Genomic DNA, 21881 nt, shown 5'->3' on the forward strand with positions numbered 1-21881 from the left:
ATCCAATCACGTTTCATATTTTATACTATTACTTGTTCAGATTTATTTTTTATAATAAAAACAACACTCCTGCCTTCTTTCCACTAGATTTGAAACTTTTAAGACAGCGAAGCTGTCAAGTAAGTGGCCTTCTAGCAATCCCAGGCAACATAAAGGTAGCTCTAATTAGACAGTACACTATATGAAACCAAATATGTACAAGTTCCCTAAAGACAATTTTTAGAGTAATCTGTCTCTGTCTCTTATTGAAAGTTCTCTACTAGATATAGAGGGGCCTTTCTGGGATCTCCTCCTCAGATAAATTTTGATGAAATTGGCCTACGGCACAGTATTTTATGACTAGGAGAGACTATGTGAATACAATAATTGGATATGCTAAAATGGGCTATTACAGAAAAAAAGAGGATTTATTGAAATAGTTATTGGAAAATTGCCATCTATTTTATCAGGAATCCAATAGTAAAGTATAAAATAGTTAATAACCTGGTTATTTCCTCCCCTATCCTCCATCAACAGGGGAAGTAACAAGAATGTCACAGGCTTTGACAACCGCCTATCATACCTTCCCAGTTAGCACCCAGATTTGCAGCTTAGGGTTTGCAAGTCATCATGGGATGCCTTACTTTCCTCTCCATTGCATATTGTTGCACTATTTCTTAATACTTTGGTTGTTAAGATTAAAAGCTGCAGCTAACTGAAACTAAATAAGTCTAAATTGCTTTGGTTAGCAAGTGAACACCTCATTATTCCTTCTGGTGGACAGGGCCAGTAAGGCAGTGAGAGACAAACAAAGGGGAAAATACCCTCAGGCTTGAAGAGGTAGGGTTATGGTTAGAAAGGAGGAGGTGGGCCTAGCAAGGGAAAGGGAGGAGATGACATGACAAAGTCTCCCTATAAAGGAAACTGGAAAGGGCTGAGAAATGACATTAAAAAGATCAATTTACTAAAAGATGGGAAGGGGTTTGCAAAACTTAATATGAACAAGATAGTTTTGAAGAATTCTATTTTTAATTTAATTGGAAACAGGATTTAAAATTTATTTGAACATGGTTTTTTTCAGTTGGAATCCCAAACACAACCAACACAAACTCCCTTGATTTTTGGTTGTCACCTTGATAACTGGAATGACTGAAATTAACCCAAAACACTGCAAAACCTTTCATCACAAGGGTTTAAAATCCATTTTAGAGAGCGTCCTAGACCAGGAAGTCTTTCTCCAAATGAATGAGACTTGGCAAGTTTGGCAGACAAAGTGTCAATGGTAGTTTTGAAGAAAAGAAGAGTAAACAAAATCTCTCTGTTTGAACTCCATCTGCCTACAAGGAAAATGCTGGTGGCATTGCGTATCTAAATTAAATAGGTTAGGTCAACAAAAATCTTATGGTTGAAAAAAGTTGTTATCTCCATAAATAACCAAATTAAAAACTAAAATCTAATTTCTTTTTTTTCTGTTTTGCACTTCACTCAGTTTAGACAATGAAAATACGTTGGTCATTTTCACTTTATTTAGGGCTAGAGTCTTCCATGCCCGCTCACTCTGAATATATCAAGTAAGTAAGGGTTGCAGTATCTGTCTTTTGCTTGTCAGTTTCCTTTTGGCTGTGTTTGGGATTGCCTAGGAAACTGACTTGCTACTGACAACTATTTTTAGCAATGGGTGCCCTGAACTGGTGCTAAAAACAGTTGTAATGAGAGTGTAGATAGGAGAAAGTTATTTTGGCAGTGTTAAAATCAGGGCCGGCTCCAGGCACCAGCAGAGCAAGCTCGTGCTTGGGGCGGCAGATTCTACGGGGCAGCATTCCGCCCAATCCTAGGGTGGCACGGCTGCTTTTTTTTTTTTTTTGTTCGCCGATCCGGCCGCCCTGTAGGGGGCAGCGGCGTGGAGGAGGGGAGCACCCTGCTGGAGCGGGCTGCGCACTCCATCTGCCCCAGCCGGTGCCAGGTTTGTAGCAAGCCCGGCAGGGCAGCCTGCGTCCTTCACTCCCTACCGAAAAGAGCGGCGTGGAGTCCTCCCGACAGGCGGCGTGGCGAGCACCCTGCTGAAGCCCTGGCCGCCCCCTTTCTCTCTTTCCCCACGCTCCCTCACCCTCCCACCCCGCTAGCCGGGGCATGTCTGCAGCGCAGGGAGTCCCCCTGCACCCTGGCTCCGGCCGCGCTGCAGGGTTTTTTTCTTTGTTTCCCCCGCTCCGGCCGCCCCGATTTTTTTTTTTTTTTTTTTTTGCTTGGGGCGGCAAAAAAGCCAGAGCGGGCCCTGGTTAAAATGATCTTGAATGGGACTTCAGAGTTCGTTTCTAGTGGGAAGCCATCATACAATGTTATCTAAATTTGCAAAGATTAAATTCTCGTTTAGATTTCTGAGTAATGTGGGAATATTAGAGACACAAGGTGGGTGAGGAAATATCTTTTATTGGACCAACTTCTGTTGGTGAGAGAGCCAAGCTGTCTCTCTAATATCCCAGGACTGACACAGCTACAACTACGCTGCAAGCAGGGCCGGCTCCAGGCACCAGCTTGGCAAGCAGGAGCTTGGGGTGGCCACTCCGGAGAGGGGCGGCAGGTCCAGCTATTCGGCGGCAATTCGGCGGACGGTCCCTCACTCCGGCTCGGAGCGAAGGACCTCCCGCTGAATTGCTGCCGCAGATCACAATCGCGGCTTTTTTTTTTTTTTTTTTTTTTTTTGGCTGCTTGGGGCGACCAAAACCCTGGAGCCGGCCCTGGCTGCATACAATAATGTGGGGATAGCAGTCATATGTCTCCAAGTAGATATTAGATTCTCTCTCTAGAATCCAGTCCTAAAGTCAAGTTAAATTTCTTGGCTCCAGATCTTTGCAGAAAAAAATGTACTCACTGATATTATCAACAAGGAAAACAACTTTTGATTTCTCTTGCTCATATTATGGCTGATACTGTATTTCTCGAAGGGACAGCTTATTTTGCATTCATTTATTAATATTTCTATATGGTATTAATTCTGAAAAACATAGAAAACAGACCAGTGATGGTCATTGAGATCAATGAGCTTAGTCTCTGTGATTTTCTGGCTCATTCCATTGCCTTTTGTTACCTTTTCAAGTCTGCTAACAACAGTGGGATAGGACACATGCTGCTGGTTCGATTTAAGGCTGGCTAAATTAATTGACTTAACTGTGTGCGAGCATGACTGTATTGCTAGGGTAAGTAATTTTTAGGGTGTGTAGCGCTTATGTAGGTGTGCTTGGTTTTTAAATGGAAAATGCCTAGTATTTTTTATTACTAGTGTACATGACTTGGTTTCCCTGTTCAGTTTTGTTTTGATTCTTGATGGAACGCATACGTAAATCAAAAGGGACTGTAAAGGGGTTGTTAAAGAACCAAGCAGGAAAGGCAAGATACACACCTTCAAAGGAATTAAGATAACAATGCCTGGGCCATCAACCGGGGCAGAAGCGATCTATCTGGCATGAGCCAGGCTATGATGTTTTATCCTTTTTAAGGCTCTGCCTAATGTTCAAATCCTTATAAAGGCTAGCCGGCAGAAAAAGGAGGGAGGTTAAGTGAGTGGCCAGCAATGCTATTCAGTGTGGCAATGAAAAGAGCCATGCAGGCTGTTTCTCCTAACTCAGAGATGGGGAATCAGATGGACCTGCCTGAGCTATGGATAGAGAGGTTAAGCTAGATAAAGAAATGTGCATCTAGTACTCTTTATTTTGTTTAATAAAGTTGCTAATGAATAAATGAGATGATATAACTAAAATGAGGAATATCCTCACTTCATGGAACCAAGTAGCTACGTATCCAGAGTCTATGAAGATCTTATTATATAATCAGTGGTGTTATCACACCAGGGTCCCTATGAGCACTGCATCTTTCTCTTCACACTGTATGATCAACATTAGGTGTTAGCCTAAGCAAAAGTGAATTAATACATGAAACAAAAAGCATTAATTCACCAACAGTGTGTCAAACCACCAAGCAGTGTGTTATCTGGTATTATTGGCCTTCGTCCCGTCTCCCATTTCCCTTATCTCCTCCTCCAATTTTGTCTTTTCTGTCTTGTCTCTATTTAGATGGTAAAATCTTTGGGGCAGGGCTGTAAAGTGCCTTGGCATTTGTGATTGCTGAATAATGGGACTTAAATCCACAATGTGCCCAAACTCCAGAGACACATAACCAAAAGCTTCTAGAATTCCCCCCATTTCAATAACCTGAGAACAAGGCTGTAAACAAGCAGATTGTAGACTTGCAAATGGCTTTAAACAGAAATTAATGGAAATCCAGCATTTCTATTTTTACACTTCACTTTAAGACAAGTCTATATTCATAAAGCTAAGGCATTCTCTGCTGGAACTATGTGGAGCAAAATGTTCATCTTTTGGCCTTTTACATAAGAGACAACCCTGATCTGTATTCTCTGTCAGTTCCTCATAATAGTCACTTTTGTTCAAGTCTGAAACTGTGTAGGTATCGATTTCTCACAGCACTTGTAGAATCTCCTGTTTTAACCAGCTCCGAACACACTTCAAAGTTGCATGATTACTTTATTGCAATTCAACTTATCACAATAGAAATTTCAGCAAGATTCAGCGTATCTATACCTTTACATCGCTGATGCAGCACACTATTCAAAATGTGACGCTATTGTAAATCAACAAGGTTATATAATTATTAAAGCTGCAAGCCAACTTGCACTAACTGATTTTAATATAAACCACAAGGACAGGGAGATTAAAATTCACAGATTATTAACCGTTTATCATTACAGGATTTGTCATTCCATCTGCCATCTGGATATACTTCTACACAGTCTTCAATTCCACCAACATTATTTGGTTCTCCTGGAGCCCAGTTTGAGTATCCTATTGCTTCACCATTTAGATACTTAAATGAACCTTCTGTTTGTATATCGTTTATTCCAATATATGCTGCTTTGTTATGACGAACTACTATTTGTTGTATGGCACTGTTCTCTGCAGAATTCCTTGGAGAAGCAATCAGGCCACCAGCTTGGGAACATGTGGCGTTTGAGGTCTCAAAGTCACCTTCAGAGCCATTGGTTTCAAATGTTTTTTCACCAGCACTACTGCCATTTATGAAAAACTGAGCTAGAAAGAACACAGAAGTACAGTACATCTAAGTTACATCTTTTTCCCCACACACTATTCTTTACATTAGAGTAACAGGTTCTAGGACCCTGGAGCAAGAGGCAGTTATTTTTGTTGATTCATTCTGTCAGACCAGCTGAGACTTATGCACACCAACCCAGAAGTTTAAAAGGGGAAAAATATTTTACTGGTGTAGAGAAAACAGAGGCAAAAGGTCTCAGGAAGACCCTATAACAACCAGGAAAAATCTTAGGTTGAGGCTTATACTTTATTATTGTTATTTCAGTTAGCAATGAAGGTATAGCTGAAAAAGGGGTCACTTTGTACCTTATCTAGCATGTTTTTACTGTCCTAGAGAGCAGAGTGAGATTGTACACAGTACCAGAGTTTGAATACAATTAACCACTGCTAGCCTAAAATATTGCCATGTCACTATTGTACGGCATAGTGTTTGGGAACATTACTGCAGTACTTTTTATGAGGCCAGGCCCATTGTCCTTGATATGGCAAAGTGAGAATTCCGGTCATCATTCCATTATCTCAATTAGCATTTGCACCTCTCTTTACAGGTAAGAATCAAGGGCCTGTTCCTGTTCCAGAGGAAGTAAATGGGAAATCAAGGGGCAGAATGAGGCCACATGTACTGTTGATGTCAAAGAGTGGTTGTCTCCCACTATTCTTTTTGGTCACAGGACAAACCAAATAACATTTCAGACACAAAGTGGACCCTACCCAAGCCACACTATTTCATCTTAAGTATACTTTGGACGGGATTTTTTTAGCACTTGATCCCACAGCTGTTCTCAAATGGACTTTCCAATTTACATCAAAGTGGAGACCTGCTGAGGCTACCAATACATGTGAGAGGGTTAAACCTGTACTGCCCATATTGTAGAATTGAGTTACTTTACTAAAACATCCAACAAGTACATAGAAGTTTGGAGTATGAACGAATAGCAAAAAGCCCAGATCAGATACCAGATATGAATCCTTTTTAACTCTGAAGAAGTAGGAATCTTGATCTGCATCCAAATTACTCCGTTTAGGCCCATCTCTCAGTGACTGGAATGAACAGCACTTAATTTGTCTTACCTTTTTGGATTTTGCTTACAGTAGCTTTCAGGGCCTTTAGTTGTTCTTGCAAATCACTTATTTCAGTGTTTAAAAGCTCACATTCTGAAGGAGAAAATAATAATATTGTTCTTATTGTGTCACATTAAAATGGAATGTTACATATGGAATGTTTTCTAAAAGCCAGAGAAGTCACCTCCAGAACTAGTAATGAATCACAAGTGTAACACCAAAGATACTGTTTTTGATTTCTTGGTTCCTCAAGAAGATACAACAAGTTTAAAACTGAGGTGTTGAGGCCACAAGTCCACTGACAGTAAAAGGAAACTACCTGTTGAGTGCAATTCTCAATAGCATCTGCAACAATGCTAGCTTTTCAATTCCATTCCAAAATTAGAAACACATCCTTCATCTCACAAACCCAGGGATCAGGTACCCATCACTGTTGTGTTTCTCTCCTATAGGATGCTACTTTTATACGTTTGAGTTCATCAGACCAACTTCTGGTAACCCTGCAGGCTCACTCACTTCTCTCCCTTGAAAAGCAGACTGTCTGGTTTCCCCAGTGCCCGCCTCTGAATAGTTCTCCCTCACTCAGAAAGAAGCAGCAAAGCCCTACTGGAACATTTATGAAAAGAAAACCATTCAAACATCCATAAAAGCCTCTCTCTCTGACCTGTTGGACTTCTTCTTTACCCTCCCTCAAAAGAGGTGCACTGCTTACCTCTGCCTCCACAGTCTCCCTTTGGTCCTTCTGCACCTCTGTCTCCTTTTGGTCCAGGGGATCCAACCTTTCCTGGAAGACCTGGTATCCCTCTTAAGCCTTGCAATGCAACGTGTTTATTCAGGGAAAAGAAAGAGACAAAAATAAAGCAAGTAAACAATTGAATTTGTAGGTATTATAAGAGTTTGTCATGTCATAATTAGAGATGGATGAAGATTAGATCATCCAAAAGAACAATGAATTTTGGGAAACGTTCAGATCCTGATCCAGATCCAAGCTTTATAGCTTGGTTCTATTGCTGCAATATAAATATCAAATTCAAATATCTGAAAAGTGTTCAGAAGTTTGGTTTGGATTCACTTCTAAATGGGAATATTAGTATGTGAGTGTAGCTGGAATTCCTAAAATGTTTCTCTTCATGTACAGATTTAAAGCCATATTTTCAACAGACCTTGGAACCAGATTTTCCAGTGCCCAGAATGCACAATTGGAACCAGCATCCAGAATTGGGTCAAGATTTTCAAGAGCTTAAACACTCTCATTGTGACACTTGCGACTGAATATTCAAAATAACTCCGCACTCAGTGCACTGTTTTGAAAATATGGTTCTTAAATGGGAGCTATGCTCTTTTGAAAATTTAGTGACTCTTGTCTATAATCCCTTGTGCCCCCATTGCCCATCTCTAAAATAGAGATACTACTCCCGTCTTTCTTTCTTTCTCATCTATTTAGTTTGTAAGTTCTTCAGGGCGGAGAGTCTCTCTTACCATGTTTTATGTACAGTGCCTAACATGACAGTTTTCAGATCTCAGTTGGGGACTCTAAGTGATATTGTAATACAAATAAATAGTATGTACAGTATAATTACAGTGTAACTATTTATAGTACTTCTAGAGAATGGGCTGAATGCCCCTTCATCCTTTGCCTCTGCCTGCAGCAGTGGGACCTAAGCACCTCTGCCAAGCTCTGATGTTTCTTCAGTGCCATTTCAATTTATTCTGGGGATTGACAATCCCAGAATGTACATCATCCTGGTTTTGGCCATCTGCTGACATTGCAAAAAGTGCTATTAGTCTTATTTATTATGTGTGTGTGTGTATGTGTCTCTTAACCACCAAGAAATGCACTGAAACAAGTTATTTCACATAGCTCACAGGACAGCCATTGGCTGGTAACAAGTTTCAGACACTGCCAATCTGGATCAGATTCAAAACTGGTGGCCTGGAGGTAAAAGGCTCTAGAGAATATTACCTATCTCAGAAGCATCCCGTTTTAATTTCTAACCTAGCTTTTATTTGACTGTTAGTTTCATCCTAGTGTTTTAGCAATTAGCAATAAATTAAGGATCTCCAGATTTTTCATGCTTGACAAAACTTTTTGCTCAAGTTCCATCTAGCTACATGATTTGAATTATGCTTCCTTTTTTATTAGCTTTTTTTAAAATACCAATCTGACCAACAGGTGAACAGTAAGTCAATATTTCTATACCTTGATCTCCCTTTTCCCCTTTAGGGCCATCTTTTCCATCTCTTCCTGGTAGTCCGTTCTGAGCAGGTCCGCACACAACTAGTGTACATGCATTCTGATCCCATTTTTGGACAACCTGAGCAGGATTTGAGTTGGAAGTTGTCACCAGAGTTAACACCAAGACAAAAGTGTTGAATATTGGAAGCAGCAGCATTGTTTGATTCCTAGCCTGTGAAAAATCATTAAAAGAATTACCCTTAAGGAATTTTGAGTACAAGTAAGCTCTTTATGTTGCAATATTACACATTGGCTCTATAAAAGAATGCTAAATGTCTACTTTCTAAAACATTTGTACTAGTTTGTTATATTTTTAGTCAGAGCTTCAGTGCTCATAAAAAAAACGTTTTAATTATTCTTTATTCAGATCTTAATGAAGTACCCCAAATTTTTGGAATTTGTCCTGCTCCAAAAAACCCATAACTTGAAACAAAAAAAGCAGCAAATTTCAATTAAGTCCCATCAGGTTGCCTACAAACATAATCCTTAAAGTTTTAGTAGACAACTGCTTTTAAGAAAGTGAATTATTTTTGGACCTGTGCAAGTGCATTGGGGATAGAGTGGAAGTGAGTACCATGGCTGGTCCATAATTGCAATACTTGCACTTGGGAATATAGCTGTATGCTTTCATTTCAAAGCCAACGTATGGCGTAGACTTCCCAACTTATCTGGTAATGATTTATAAAATTGCATATACTTCCTAAATGAATAGCATAAAGAATTAGACAAGATGTATTTTGTTGTACTCTGAACAAAACAGGAACATAAAACCATGACTGTTATTTTCTAAATTAAAACACGTAACAAACTATAATATAATGTAACCTTAAACCTTGAATGATGTGGAAAAACATCATACACATGTTTAGTACACATAAATAAAAGATTTTAAGGAAATTTCTATCATAACCTTCTTACAAATTATGCACAACTTTATCATTAAAGAACAGACTTAAAAGAGAGCAAAGATATCATCCAACCACTTACTTTGCAATTCCTGGTTTTCTAGAAAAAGCATTCACAGGAATAATTTACTATGAGTTTGACCCTGTATTTATATGCTACAGATTAAGTAACATGAGCTCTGGTTTCTAAGATATGCTAATTTACAGTAAAATGCTCATTTAAAAATGGTTTAAATTTACAGTAAACAGCTTTAGCGATATCTTGAAACCATGACAAGAAAGATAAAGCACAAAGAATTAATTTTTTTCTGTTGGCAAAACACTAAGGAAGAACTGAATCGACTGCAACTCGGACTTACCCAGAACATCTCTTAAAGCAATATACATATTCTATGCAGCTGACAATTTAACCATATGTAAATTGTACATTAATAACTAATAATCCTGGATTTCACTGACCTTGTCAATAAGTCAACATACAAATTCACCTAGAATAGAGATGGTTCTGAAAAATTTCTTCTATACAATGGGTTCAAAGAGATTTGTTTGTACTAAACAAGAGCTCTGTGTATCTCAAAAGCTCATCTCTTTTATCAACAGAAGTTGGTGTCACCATGCCTCCGTGGGTCACAACTGAGAATACCAAATTCAGGACAAACTGCTGAGAAATAGGGCAGACACTCCCCTAAAACTGGCAGTTATTCTTCCATAAAATATATCAAACCAGCAACAAAAGTTAACTTCCGTTTCATCACACTGGCTAACAAAAGTCAGAAAAGCAGTTTCCTGAGGCATTCCAATCCTGGATTCAACATCCAGACGTTGGAGTTAAAGATGAGTGGTTCTTTAAAATCAGTTTCATTAAACAAAGGTATCTTCTGATCCCAACGGACCAGCCACACAGCCAGGTCAATATGCAATTCAGATCTTACCGAAAAATCACGATGTTGCCAATCCTTCGGTATCTAAAATCTAAAGGTTTATTGAAAGAAAGAAAGAAAGAAAGAAAGAAAGAAAGAAAGAAAGAAAGTGAGAGTTAAAATTGGTTAAAGGAATCAAATACATATAATAATTGCAAAGTTCTTGGTTCAGACTTATAGCAGTGATGGAATAAACTGCTGACTTAAGTCAAGTCTCTGGTTGCTTCCAAATCATTGGAAGTTCCTCAGTCCACTGGTTACAATGCTCCCATTAGTATAAGTCCATAGTCCAGAGGTTTGAGCAGGAAAGAGATAAAATGGAGACGTTTCCAGCGCCTTTCATAGCTTCTGCCATATGGAGGGAAACCCATTGTTTCAAACAAAGCCCTCAGCACAGCTAGTAGAAGACTACAGGTAAAAGATGGAGTTTGGAGTCACATGAGCAAGTCACATGTCCATGCATGACTTCTCTTAGTCATGGCAGGAAATTCCATTAAGAGTAGATAGGCGTCTTCCATTGTGAGTTGTGTTCTCTAATGGGCCATTCTATTTGAATAATTCCTTTACAACGTGCTGGCTAAACACCTTGTTGGTGCTAACCAGAAGCAAACACCTTAGAAATACAGGCATATAGTTAACTTCATCTACAAAAATGATAGATACATACAAATAGCATAATCATATTCAGCAAATCATAACATTTCTATAGACATCTTACCTTTCACATTTTGTACAAACAACGAGGAGTCCTTGTGGCACCATAGAGACTAACAAATTTATTTGGGCATAAGCTTTCGTGGGATGTAACCCACTTCATCAGATGCATGGAGTGGAAAATACAGTAAGAAGAATATATATTATAGCACATGAAAAGATGGGAGTTGCCTTACCAAGTGGGGGGTCAGTGCTAACAAGGCCAATTCAGTCAAAGTGGATGTGGCCCATTCCCAGCAGTTGACAAGAAGGTGTAAGTATCAACAGAGGGAAAACTATTTTTTGTAGTGATCCAGGCACTCCCAGTCTTTATTCAGGCTTAATTTGATAGTGTCAAGTTTTATACAAGATTTGTTGCAATTATATAACAGTGGTAGCAACAATGACATGGTTATAGTTTAATCAGTTAACATCACACCCCCAGTGCAAAATCAATGCAGGATGGGGTGTCCCAGACACTGCTGAATGCATCACAGGAACTTCCCATTCTTGGTTCTGTATTCATTGGCTGGCTAGGTGTGTCCTCTTTGCTAACAGTTATGGGCAAGTCTTCCTCCTCCCTGTCAGTCAGGTAATTTGCATCAACAGAGACACTAGACTTTACAAATTTTCAGATTCTTAACTGTTACCAATTCCAAGGCTGGACTCTGTCTTAAAGAGATACCATCCATTTTCACTAGCATGTTAGACTCAAGGTTCTTTTGTCCTTCCATTACCAACCTCTGCTTCCACATGGAATCAGATGTTAAGTCCACTAAGAGACTACAAGACATATCCAAAGTGTCTAGAGAGGAGAGTTTGCCTGTTATCCCCTGTATTCTTGAGAGATCAACTGCACAGCTGTCCTGCTCTGTAGATTCAGCTACCCAGTATTCCCTCTGAACCTGAGACACAGACTGTTCACTTAAAAAATCAACATGGAAACCTTCCTGTCCCAACAACAGTGTCTTCCCAACAAGCTGGCCAAACACAGTCACTTGGTCATCATCTGCCAGAGCATTAGGTCCATGAAACCCTATTTGCAGCTTAATGGGGGGCTCCTTTGTTATTCATATTACAACAGCTCCTGGGATAGGCCACTCATCATATTTTTGTTCTTTGGCCTGGACGCAGAGCAATCTTGAAAACCCACAATTCTCATTCTCCTGCAGTCAGATGTCCTGGAGCTACTACGGCAGCAGGCCTGCACACTTTATCACAGCATGGACCACATTCCAATGGAGAGATTGCATGGGGGACACATCCCCTCTGATTGGTGTTTGAACCTCCTCTATCTCCTCCTCCTGAGATTGACATAACATTCCTGTGGCAAACAAAGAAATTGTTCACACAGAAAATTAATATTAAGAAAGTTCTTTTAGCTCCTTTTAAAATGATTGAGGTGAAGGAGGAGAGTCAACACTATGTAACAAGCCATCTTTCCTCAGACCACCAGCAAGCACCCACAGCCAATCTTCAAGGGATGGGCTTGCAAAGCACTGACCAGCTCTATATTCTTGTCTTTTGATGCATCCAAAGCTACATGTTTCTTCCCTGCAGAATTTGCCTCTAAACTCTGACATCTGTTGAATTCACCAGGAATTATTAGCAAAGATTTTGCTGTTAAAAGCTGTATGGTACATTCTGTACATTGTAACCTTCAACATGACATTTCAAACTATGTAGCAATGATGGCGTGAGTCAAGGACTAAGTAGCAGCTTAACTCTAATTAATATGGCTTTTTGAAGGGGAAGAGCTTTGTCAGGTTCTTCATATTAATTTACTAATAATATTTTGTACTTAATGGAGCTTCTCATTCAAAGCTAGTTACATTATTTACAAAGGAGGGAAAGTATTGTCTCCAATTTTACAGATGGAGAAATTTAGAGAAAGTGAGGTTAATTTATTTGTTCACAAGCTTGTTCATATTTTTTTTTGTATATTTGTATAATTTATTTTATAATAAAAACAAAACTCTTGCTTTCTTTCCACTAGATTTGAAATTTTTAAGAAAGCTAAGCTGTTAAGTAAGTGGCCTTCTAGCAATCCCAAACAACAGAAAGGAAGCACTAATTAAACAGTACACTATATGAAAACCAATATGAAGACAATTTTTAGAGTAATCTGTCTCTGTCTCTTATTGAAAGTTCTCTTCTAGAAATAGAGAGTCCTTTCTGGGATTTCCTCCTCAGATATAGAAAACTGTTGTAAGTGAATTTCCATTAATCATGGGACATCTCCATCAGAGACATCACTTCAAATAATATCCAAGGCCATCTATGAAGTTGGAAAACAACAGCACTTCCCTCTTTTCCCACAACACATCAGATAACTGAAATCACTGGCACGCCTATCTCTGCACTGGAGATATTCAGACTGATAAAATAATACTCTTGAGGACTTTCTGACTTTAGATACATGGGTCCATATCTGAGGTCAGTATCAAGCACTCATATGAGATCTCAGTAGAGATGCATGCATTTATATAGGTATTTCATTTTAAATTTTGATGAAATTGGCCTACCGCACAGTATTTTATGACTAGGAGAGACGATCTGAATACAATAATTGGATATGCTAAAATGGCCTATTGCGGAAAAAAAGAGAATTTATTTAAATGGTTATTGGAAAATTGCCATCTATTTTATCAGGAATCCAATAGTAAAGTATAAAATAGTTAATAACCTGGTTATTTCCTCCCCTATCCTCCATCAACAGGGGAAGTAACAAGAATGTCACAGGCTTTGACAACCGCCTATCATATCTCCCCAGTTAGCACCCGTATTTGCAGCTTTGGGTTTGCAAGTCATCATAGGATGCCTTACATCCCCCTCCATTGCATATTGTTGCACTATTTCTTAATACTTTGGTCATTGTTAACATTATAAGCTGCAGCTAACTGAAACTAAATAGGCCTAAATTGCTTTGGTTAGTAAGTGAACACCTCATTATTCCTTCTGCTAGACAGGGCCAGTAAGGCTGTAGAGACAAACAAAGGGGAAAATACCCTCAGGCTTGAAGAGGTAGGGTTATGGTTAGAAAGGAGGAGGTGGGCCTTGCAAGGGAAAGGGAGGAGATGGCATGGCAGAGTCTCCTTATGGAGGAAACTGTAAAGGCCCGAGAAAGAACATTAAAAACATCAATTAATTAAAAGGTGGGAAGGGGTTTGCAAAACTTAATATGAACAAGATAGTTTTGAAGAATTCTATTTTGAATTTAATTGGAAACAGGATTTTAAATTTATTTGAACATGGTTATTTGGGGTTGGAATCCCAAACACAACCAACGTTTAAACTCCTTTGATTTTTGGTTGTCACCTTGATAACTGGAATGACTGAAATCAAACTAAAACACACTGCAAAACCCTTCAGCACAAGGGTTTTAATTCCATTTTAAAGAGTCCTGAATGAGGGAGTCTTTCTCCAATTGAATGAGACTTGGCAAGTTTGGTTGACAAAGCACCAATGGTAGTTTTGAAGAAAAGAAGAGTAAACAAAATCTCTCTGTTTGAACTCCATCTGCCTACAAAGAAAATGCTGGTGGCTTTGCAGAAGATGGAATTGCGCAGTGTATCTAAATTAAATAGGTAAGGTTAACAAAAAAATCTTACGTGTGAAAAAAATTATCTCCATAAATTACCAAATTAAAGACTAAAATTTAATTTCCTTTTTTCCTATTTTGCATTTCACTTACTTTAGACAATGAAAATAGGATGGTCATTTTCACTTTATTTAGGGCTGGAGTCTTCCATACCTGCTCCCTCTGTATAATACCTTTTTCCACAAGTAAGTAAGGGTGGCAGTATCTGTCTTTTGCTAGTCAGTTTCCATTTTGAATTCTCATGGCTGTGTTTTGGATTACCTAGGAAACTGACTTGCTGCTGACAACCATTTTTAGCAGTGGGTTCCCTGAACTGGTACTAAAAAAAGTTTTAGTGACAGTGTAGATGGGAGAAAGCTATTTTGGCAGGGTTAAAATGATCTTGAATGGGACTTCAAAGTTAGTTTTTACTGGGAAGCCATCATACGTTATCTAAATTTGCAAAGATTAAATTCTCTCTTAGATTTCTGAGTAACGTGGGAATATTAGAGACACAAGGTGGGTGAGGAAATATCTTTTATTGGACTTACTTCTGTTGGTGAGAGAGCCAAGCTCTCTCTCTAATATCCCAGGACTGACACAGCTACAACTACGCTGCATACAATAATGTGGGGCTAGCTGTCATGTGTCTCCAAGTAGATATTAGATTCTCTCTCTAGAATCCAGTCCTAAAGTCAAGTTAAATTTCTTGGCTCCAGATCTTTGCAGAAAAAAATGTACTCACTGATATTATCAACAAGGAAAACAAGTTTTGATTTCTCTTGCTCATATTATGGTTGATATCGTGTTTCTGGAAGGGACAGCTTATTCTGTGTTCATTTATTAATGTTTCTATATGGTATTAGTTTTGAAAAACACAGCAAACAGACTGTTGATGGTCATTCAGATCAATGAGCTTAGTCTCTGTGATTTTCTGGCTCATTCCATTGCCTTTTGTTACCTTTTCAAGTCTGCTAACAACAGTGGGATAGGACACATGCTGCTGGTTCGATTTAAGGCTGGCTAAATTAATTGACTTAATGGTGTGCGAGCATGACTGTATTGCTAGGGTAAGTAATTTTTAGGGTGTGTAGCGCTTATGTAGGGGTGCTTGGTTTTTAAATGGAAAATGCCTAGTATTTTTTATTACTAGTGTGCATGACTTGGTTTCCCTGTTCAATTTTGTATTGATTCTTGACGGAATGCATAGGTAAATCAAAGGGACTGTAAAGGGGTTGTTAAAGAACCAAACAGGAAAGGCAAGATACACACCTTCAAAGGAATTAAGATAACAATGCCTGGGCCATCAACTCGGGGCAGAAGCGATCTATCTGGCATGAGCCAGGCTAGGATGTTTTACCCTTTTTAAGGCTCAGCCTAATGTCTTAATCCTTATAAAGGCTAGCCGGCAGAAAAAGGAAGGAGTTCAGTGAGTGGCCAGCGATGCTATTCAGTGTGGCAATGAAAAGAGCCATGCAGGCTGTTTCTCCCAACTCAGAGACGGGGAATCAGATGGACCTGCCTGAGCTATGGATAGATAGGTTAAGCTAGGTAAGGGAATGTGCATCTAGGACTGTTTTTTGTTTAATAAAGTTGCTACTGAATAAATGAGATGACATAACTTAAATGAGGATGCAAAGATCCTCACTTCATGGGCCCATAGTAGTGACATATCCACAGTTACATAGTTGAGTCCATGAAGATCTTGAAACAAGTTCATCACATCTCAGAGCAGGACAAACACAGAGATAAGGTGCTTTACCAAACACCAGAAAGTAAGGCTTCAAGGAATCTTTGAAAGCTGCTTTAGATAGAATAGATTTCCCTCTCGAAATTCTGAGTAAATGGCCTGGAGTCTCTTTATTTCAAGTACTATTCATGTTAAGGCAACTAAGCATATTTCTAGAAATTCTTTCTGACCCCTCTATAATCAATGATATTTTCATGCCAGGGTCCCTATGAACAGTGCAACTTTCCCTTGACACTAAGCAAAAGTGAATTAATACATGAAACAAAAAGCATTAATCCACCAAAAGTTTGTCAAACCACCAAGCAGTGTGTTATCTGGTATTATTGGCCTTTCTCCCCTCTCCCATTTCCCTTATCTCCTCCTCTAATTTTGTCTTCTCTGTCTTGTCTCTATTTAGATTGTAGAATCTTTGGGGCAGGGATTTTGTCTGTCTGTAAAGTACCTTGGCATTTCTGAGTGCTGAATAATGGGACTTAAATCCACAATGTGCCCAAACTCCAGTGGGCTATCAAGGGACACATGACCCACAAGCTTCTAGAATTCCCCCCATTTTAATAACCTGAGAACACAGCTGTAAATAAGCAGACTGTAGACCTGTAAATGGCTTTAAACAGAAAATAATGGAAATCCAGCATTTCCATTCTTACACTTCACTTTAAGACAAGTATATATTCATAAAGCTAAGGCATTTTCTGCTGGAACTATGTGGAGCAGAATGGTCATCTTTTGGCCTTTTACATAAGAGACAACCCTGATCTGTATTCTCTGTCAGTTCCTCATGATAGTCACCTTTGTTCAAGTCTGAAACTGTGTAGGTATCAATTTCTCCCAGCACTTGTAGTATCTCCTGTTTTAACCAGCTCCGAACACAGTTCAAAGTTGAATGATGACTTTATTGCAATTCAATTTATCATAATAGAAATTTCAGCAAGATTCAGTATATCTATACCTTTACATCACTGATGCAGCATGGTATGCAAAATGCGAGGCTATTGTAAATCAATAAGGTTATATAATTATTAAAGCTGCAAGCCAACTTGCACTAACTGATTTTAATGAAAACCACAAGGTCAGGGAGATTAAAATTCACAGATTATTAACCGTTTTTCATTACAGGATTTGTCATTCCATCTGCCATCTGGATATACTTCTACACAGTCTTCAATTCCACCAACATTATTTGGTTCTCCTGGAGCCCAGTTTGAGTATCCTATTGCTTCACCATTTAGATACTTAAATGAACCTTCTGTTTGTATATCGTTTATTCCAATATATGCTGCTTTGTTATGACGAACTACTATTTGTTGTATGGCACTGTTCTCTGCAGAATTCCTTGGAGAAGCAATCAGGCCACCAGCTTGGGAACATGTGGCTTTTGAGATCTCAAAGTCACCTTCAGAGCCATTGGCTTGAAATGTATTTTCACCGGCACTATTGCCATTTATGAAAATCCAAGCTAGAAAAAACACAGAAGTACAGTACATCTAAATTACATTTTTTCCCCACACACTATTCTTTAGATTAGAGTAACAAGTTCTTGGATGCTGGAGCAAGAGGCAGTTATTTTTTTTTTGATTCATTCTGTCAGACCAGCTGAGACTTATGCACACCAACCCAGAAGTTTAAAAGGTGAAGAATATTTTACTGGTGTAGAGAAAACAGAGGCAAAAGGTCTCAGGAAGACCCTATAACAACCAGGAAAAATCTTAGGTTGAGGTTTATACTTTATTATTGTTATTTTAGTTAGCAATGAAGGCATAGCTGAGGAAGTTTTTATTGTCCTAGAGAGCAGAGTTGGAATTGTACACAATACCAGAGTTTAATACTATTTTGTTAGCCTAAAATATTGCCATGTCACTATTGTAAGGTGCAGTGTTTGGGAACATTACTGCAGTACTTTTTATGAGGCCAGGCCCATTGTCCTTGATATGACACAGTGAGAAGTCCGGTCATCATTCCATTAACTCAATTAGCATTTGCACCTCTCTTTACAGGTAAAAATCAAGGTCCTGTTCCTGTTCCAGAGGAAGTAAATGGGAAATCAAGGGGCAGAATGAGGCCACACGTGCTGTTGATGTCAGAGAGTGGTTGTCTCCCACTAATCTTTTTGGTCACAGGACAAATCAAATAACATTTCAGACACAAAGTGGACCCTACCCACGCCACACTATTTCATCTTAAGTATACTTTGGATAGGATTTTTTTAGCACTTGATCCCACAGCTATTCTCAGATGGACTTTCCTATTTACATCAAAGTGGAGATCTGCCAAGGCTACCAATACATGTGAGAGATTTAGACCTATACTTCCCATATTGTAGAATTGAGTTACTTTACTAAAACATCCAACAAATACATAGAAGTTTGGAGTATGAACAAATAGCAAGAAGCCCAGATCAGACACCACATATGAATCCTTTTTAACTCTGAAGAAGTGGGGATCTAGATCTGCATCCAAATTACTCCGTTTGGGCCCATCTCTCACTGACTGGAATGAACAGCACTTCATTTGTCTTACCTTTTTGGATTTTGCTTACAGTAGCTTTCAGGGTCTTCAGTTGTTCTTGCAAATCCCACATTTCAGTTTTTAAAAGCTCACAGTCTGAAGAATAAAATAATAGTATTGTTCTTATTGTGTCACATTAAAATATGGAAGGTTTTCTGAAAGCTTAAAGCCAGAAAAGTCACCTCCAGAACTAGTAATGAATCACAAGTGTAACACCTAAGATACTGTTTTTGATTTCTTGGTTCCTCAAGAAGATACAACAAGTTTAATACTGAGGTGTTGAGGCCACAACTCCACTGAAAGTAAAAGGAAACTACCCACTGAGTGCAATTCTTAATAGCATCTGCAGCAATGCTAGCTTTTCAATTCAATTGTAAATGCTAAGTATTAGAAGCAGAAGACAACATAATTATGAAAATAAAACCTTGGAACTTAGAATAAAGTCAATTAGCAATGTTCTGAGGAGAGTTGTGAAGAATATGTGCATTCACTAGAAGCCCACTTGACCTTTGCAGTAGGTACAACTATCATGATGTTTGCCAATCTCAACCTATGCGTGAAAATTTCATGAACAAGAACTGAGATCATTTGTACAGCTACTCCTGGTGAACCCTTGTAGGACTTCTTCCTTGTCTTCCAGCATCACATCCTTCACCCCACAAACCCAGGGATCAGGTACCCATCACTGTGGCGTCTGTCTCCTGTAGGATGCTACTCGTAGACGTTTGAGTTCATCAGACTAACCCTTCAAGCCTCGCTCACTTCTTTCCATTGCAAACGAGACTGTCTGGTTTCCTCAGTGCCCACCTCTGTGTATTTCTTCCCCACATAGACAGAAGCAGCAAAGCCCAACTGGAACATTTATGAAATGAAAACCATTAAAAAGTCCATAATAGTTTCTGTGTATGCGCTGTTAGGCTTCTTCTTTACCCTCCCTCAAAAGAAGTGCACTGCTTACCTCTGCCTCCACAGTCTCCCTTTGGTCCTTCTGCACCTATGTCTCCTTTTGGTCCAGGGGATCCATCCTTTCCTGGAAGACCTGGTATCCCTCTTAATCCTTGCAATCCAATGTGTTTATTCAGGGAAAAGGAAGAGTCAAAAATAAAGCAAGTAAACAATTGAATCTGTAGGTGTTATAAGAGTTTGTGATTACTGTCATAATTACAGATGGATGACGATTAGATCAACAAAAAGACCATAATGAATTTTGGGAAAAGTTCAGATCCTGATCCAGGTCCAAACTTTATAGCTTGACTCCACTGCTATTATTAGAATATCAAATTCAAACATCTGAAATGTGTTCAGAAGTTTGGTTTGGATTCACTTCTTAATGGAAATATTAGTATGTGAGTGTAGCTGGAATTCTTAAAATGTTTCTGAGCATGTACAGATAAAGCCATATTTTCAACAGACTTTGGAACCAGATTTTCAGGTGCTCAGAATCCACAGTTGGGATCAGATTTTCAAAAGAATATAAACTCTCTCATTGTGACACTTGCAACTGGATAGTCAAAATAACTCAGCACTCAGTGCCCTGTTTTGAAAATATAGTGCTTAATAGGAGCTATGCTCTTTTGAAAACCTAGCCCATAATCCCTTATGCCTCTATTGCCCATCTGCAAAATGGACATACTACTCCCATCTTTCTTTCTGTCTCGTCTATTGAGTTTGTAAGTTCTTCAGGGCAGAGATTTTCTCTTACCATGTTTTATGTAGATTGCCCAACAAGATAGTTTTCAGATCTCTGTTAGGGACTCTAAGTGATATTGTAATACAAATAAATACTAAGTACAGTGTGATTAGAGAATAACTTCTTATAGTAACTTCTAGAGATAGGCTGCATGCCCCTTCATCCTTTGCAGCAGTGAGACCTAAACAACTCTTCCAGGGTCTGTCTCTTCAGTGCCAATTCAACTTATTTTGAGGCTTCACAATACCAGAATGTACATCATCCTAAGCACCTCTGCCAAGCTCTGATGTTTCTTCAGTGCCATTTCAATTTATTCTGGGGATTGACAATCCCAGAATGTACATCATCCTGGTTTTGGCCATCTGCTGACATTGCAAAAAGTGCTATTAGTCTTATTTATTATGTGTGTGTGTGTATGTGTCTCTTAACCACCAAGAAATGCACTGAAACAAGTTATTTCACATAGCTCACAGGACAGCCATTGGCTGGTAACAAGTTTCAGACACTGCCAATCTGGATCAGATTCAAAACTGGTGGCCTGGAGGTAAAAGGCTCTAGAGAATATTACCTATCTCAGAAGCATCCCGTTTTAATTTCTAACCTAGCTTTTATTTGACTGTTAGTTTCATCCTAGTGTTTTAGTAATTAGCAATATATTAAGGATCTCCAGATTTTTCATGCTTGACAAATGTTTTTGCTCAAGTTCCATCTAGCTACATGATTTGAATTATGCTTCCCTTTTTATCATTTTTTTTTAAAATACCAATCTGACCAACAGGTGAACAGTAAGTCAATATTTCTATACCTTGATCTCCCTTTTCCCCTTTAGGGCCATCTTTCCCATCGCTTCCTGGTAGTCCGTTCTGAGCAGGTCCGCACACAACAAGTGTACATGCATTCTGATCCCATTTTTGGACAACCTGAGCAGGATTTGAGTTGGAAGTTGTCACCAGAGTAAACACCAAGACAAAAGTGTTGAATATTGGAAGCAGCAGCATTGTTTGATTCCTAGCCTGTGAAAAATCATTAAAAGAATTATCCTAAAGCAGTGGTGGGCAACCTGCAGCCTGTGCCGCTTTCCACAGCTCCCATTGGCTGGGAACGGTGAACCACAGCCACTGGGAACTGCGGGCAGCCATGCAAATGTAAATAAATGGTCTGGAGGCCCGCCAGCGGATTTCCCTGATGGGCTGCATGCGGCCTGTGGGCCGCAGGTTGCCCACCACTGCCCTAAAGGTATTTTGAGTGCAAATAAGCTCTTAATGTTGCAATATTACACATTGGCTATATAAAGGAATGCTAAATGTCTACTTCCTAAAACATTTGTAGTAGTTATTTTTTTAAAATCAGAGCTTCAGTGCTCATGAAAACACTTCTTAACTATTCTTTTCTCAGATCTTAATGAAGTACCCCTAATTATTGGAATTTGTCCTGCTCT

At 39.0% G+C, this 21881-nt stretch overlaps 2 protein-coding genes across 2 annotated transcripts; both read right to left on the minus strand.

Annotated features, from left to right (window-relative positions):
- Nucleotides 1–4704: 4704 nt before the first annotated feature.
- LOC135881653 (pulmonary surfactant-associated protein D-like) lies at nucleotides 4705–8557 on the minus strand. The gene is made up of 4 exons (XM_065408318.1): nucleotides 8365–8557; nucleotides 6877–6975; nucleotides 6174–6257; nucleotides 4705–5081 (listed from the first exon to the last, which is right to left on the minus strand). The coding sequence occupies exons 1-4, from the start codon at nucleotides 8555–8557 to the stop codon at nucleotides 4705–4707; spliced, it is 753 nt and encodes a 250-aa protein (XP_065264390.1).
- An 8770-nt stretch (nucleotides 8558–17327) lies between these two features.
- Nucleotides 17328–21441, minus strand: LOC135881654 (pulmonary surfactant-associated protein D-like). Its single transcript, XM_065408320.1, has 4 exons — nucleotides 21249–21441; nucleotides 19712–19810; nucleotides 18766–18849; nucleotides 17328–17704 (listed from the first exon to the last, which is right to left on the minus strand). The coding sequence occupies exons 1-4, from the start codon at nucleotides 21439–21441 to the stop codon at nucleotides 17328–17330; spliced, it is 753 nt and encodes a 250-aa protein (XP_065264392.1).
- Nucleotides 21442–21881: the final 440 nt, after the last annotated feature.

The sequence above is a fragment of the Emys orbicularis genome, chromosome 7 (genome assembly GCF_028017835.1).
Source record: "Emys orbicularis isolate rEmyOrb1 chromosome 7, rEmyOrb1.hap1, whole genome shotgun sequence".
NCBI classification, from domain to species: domain Eukaryota; kingdom Metazoa; phylum Chordata; order Testudines; family Emydidae; genus Emys; species Emys orbicularis.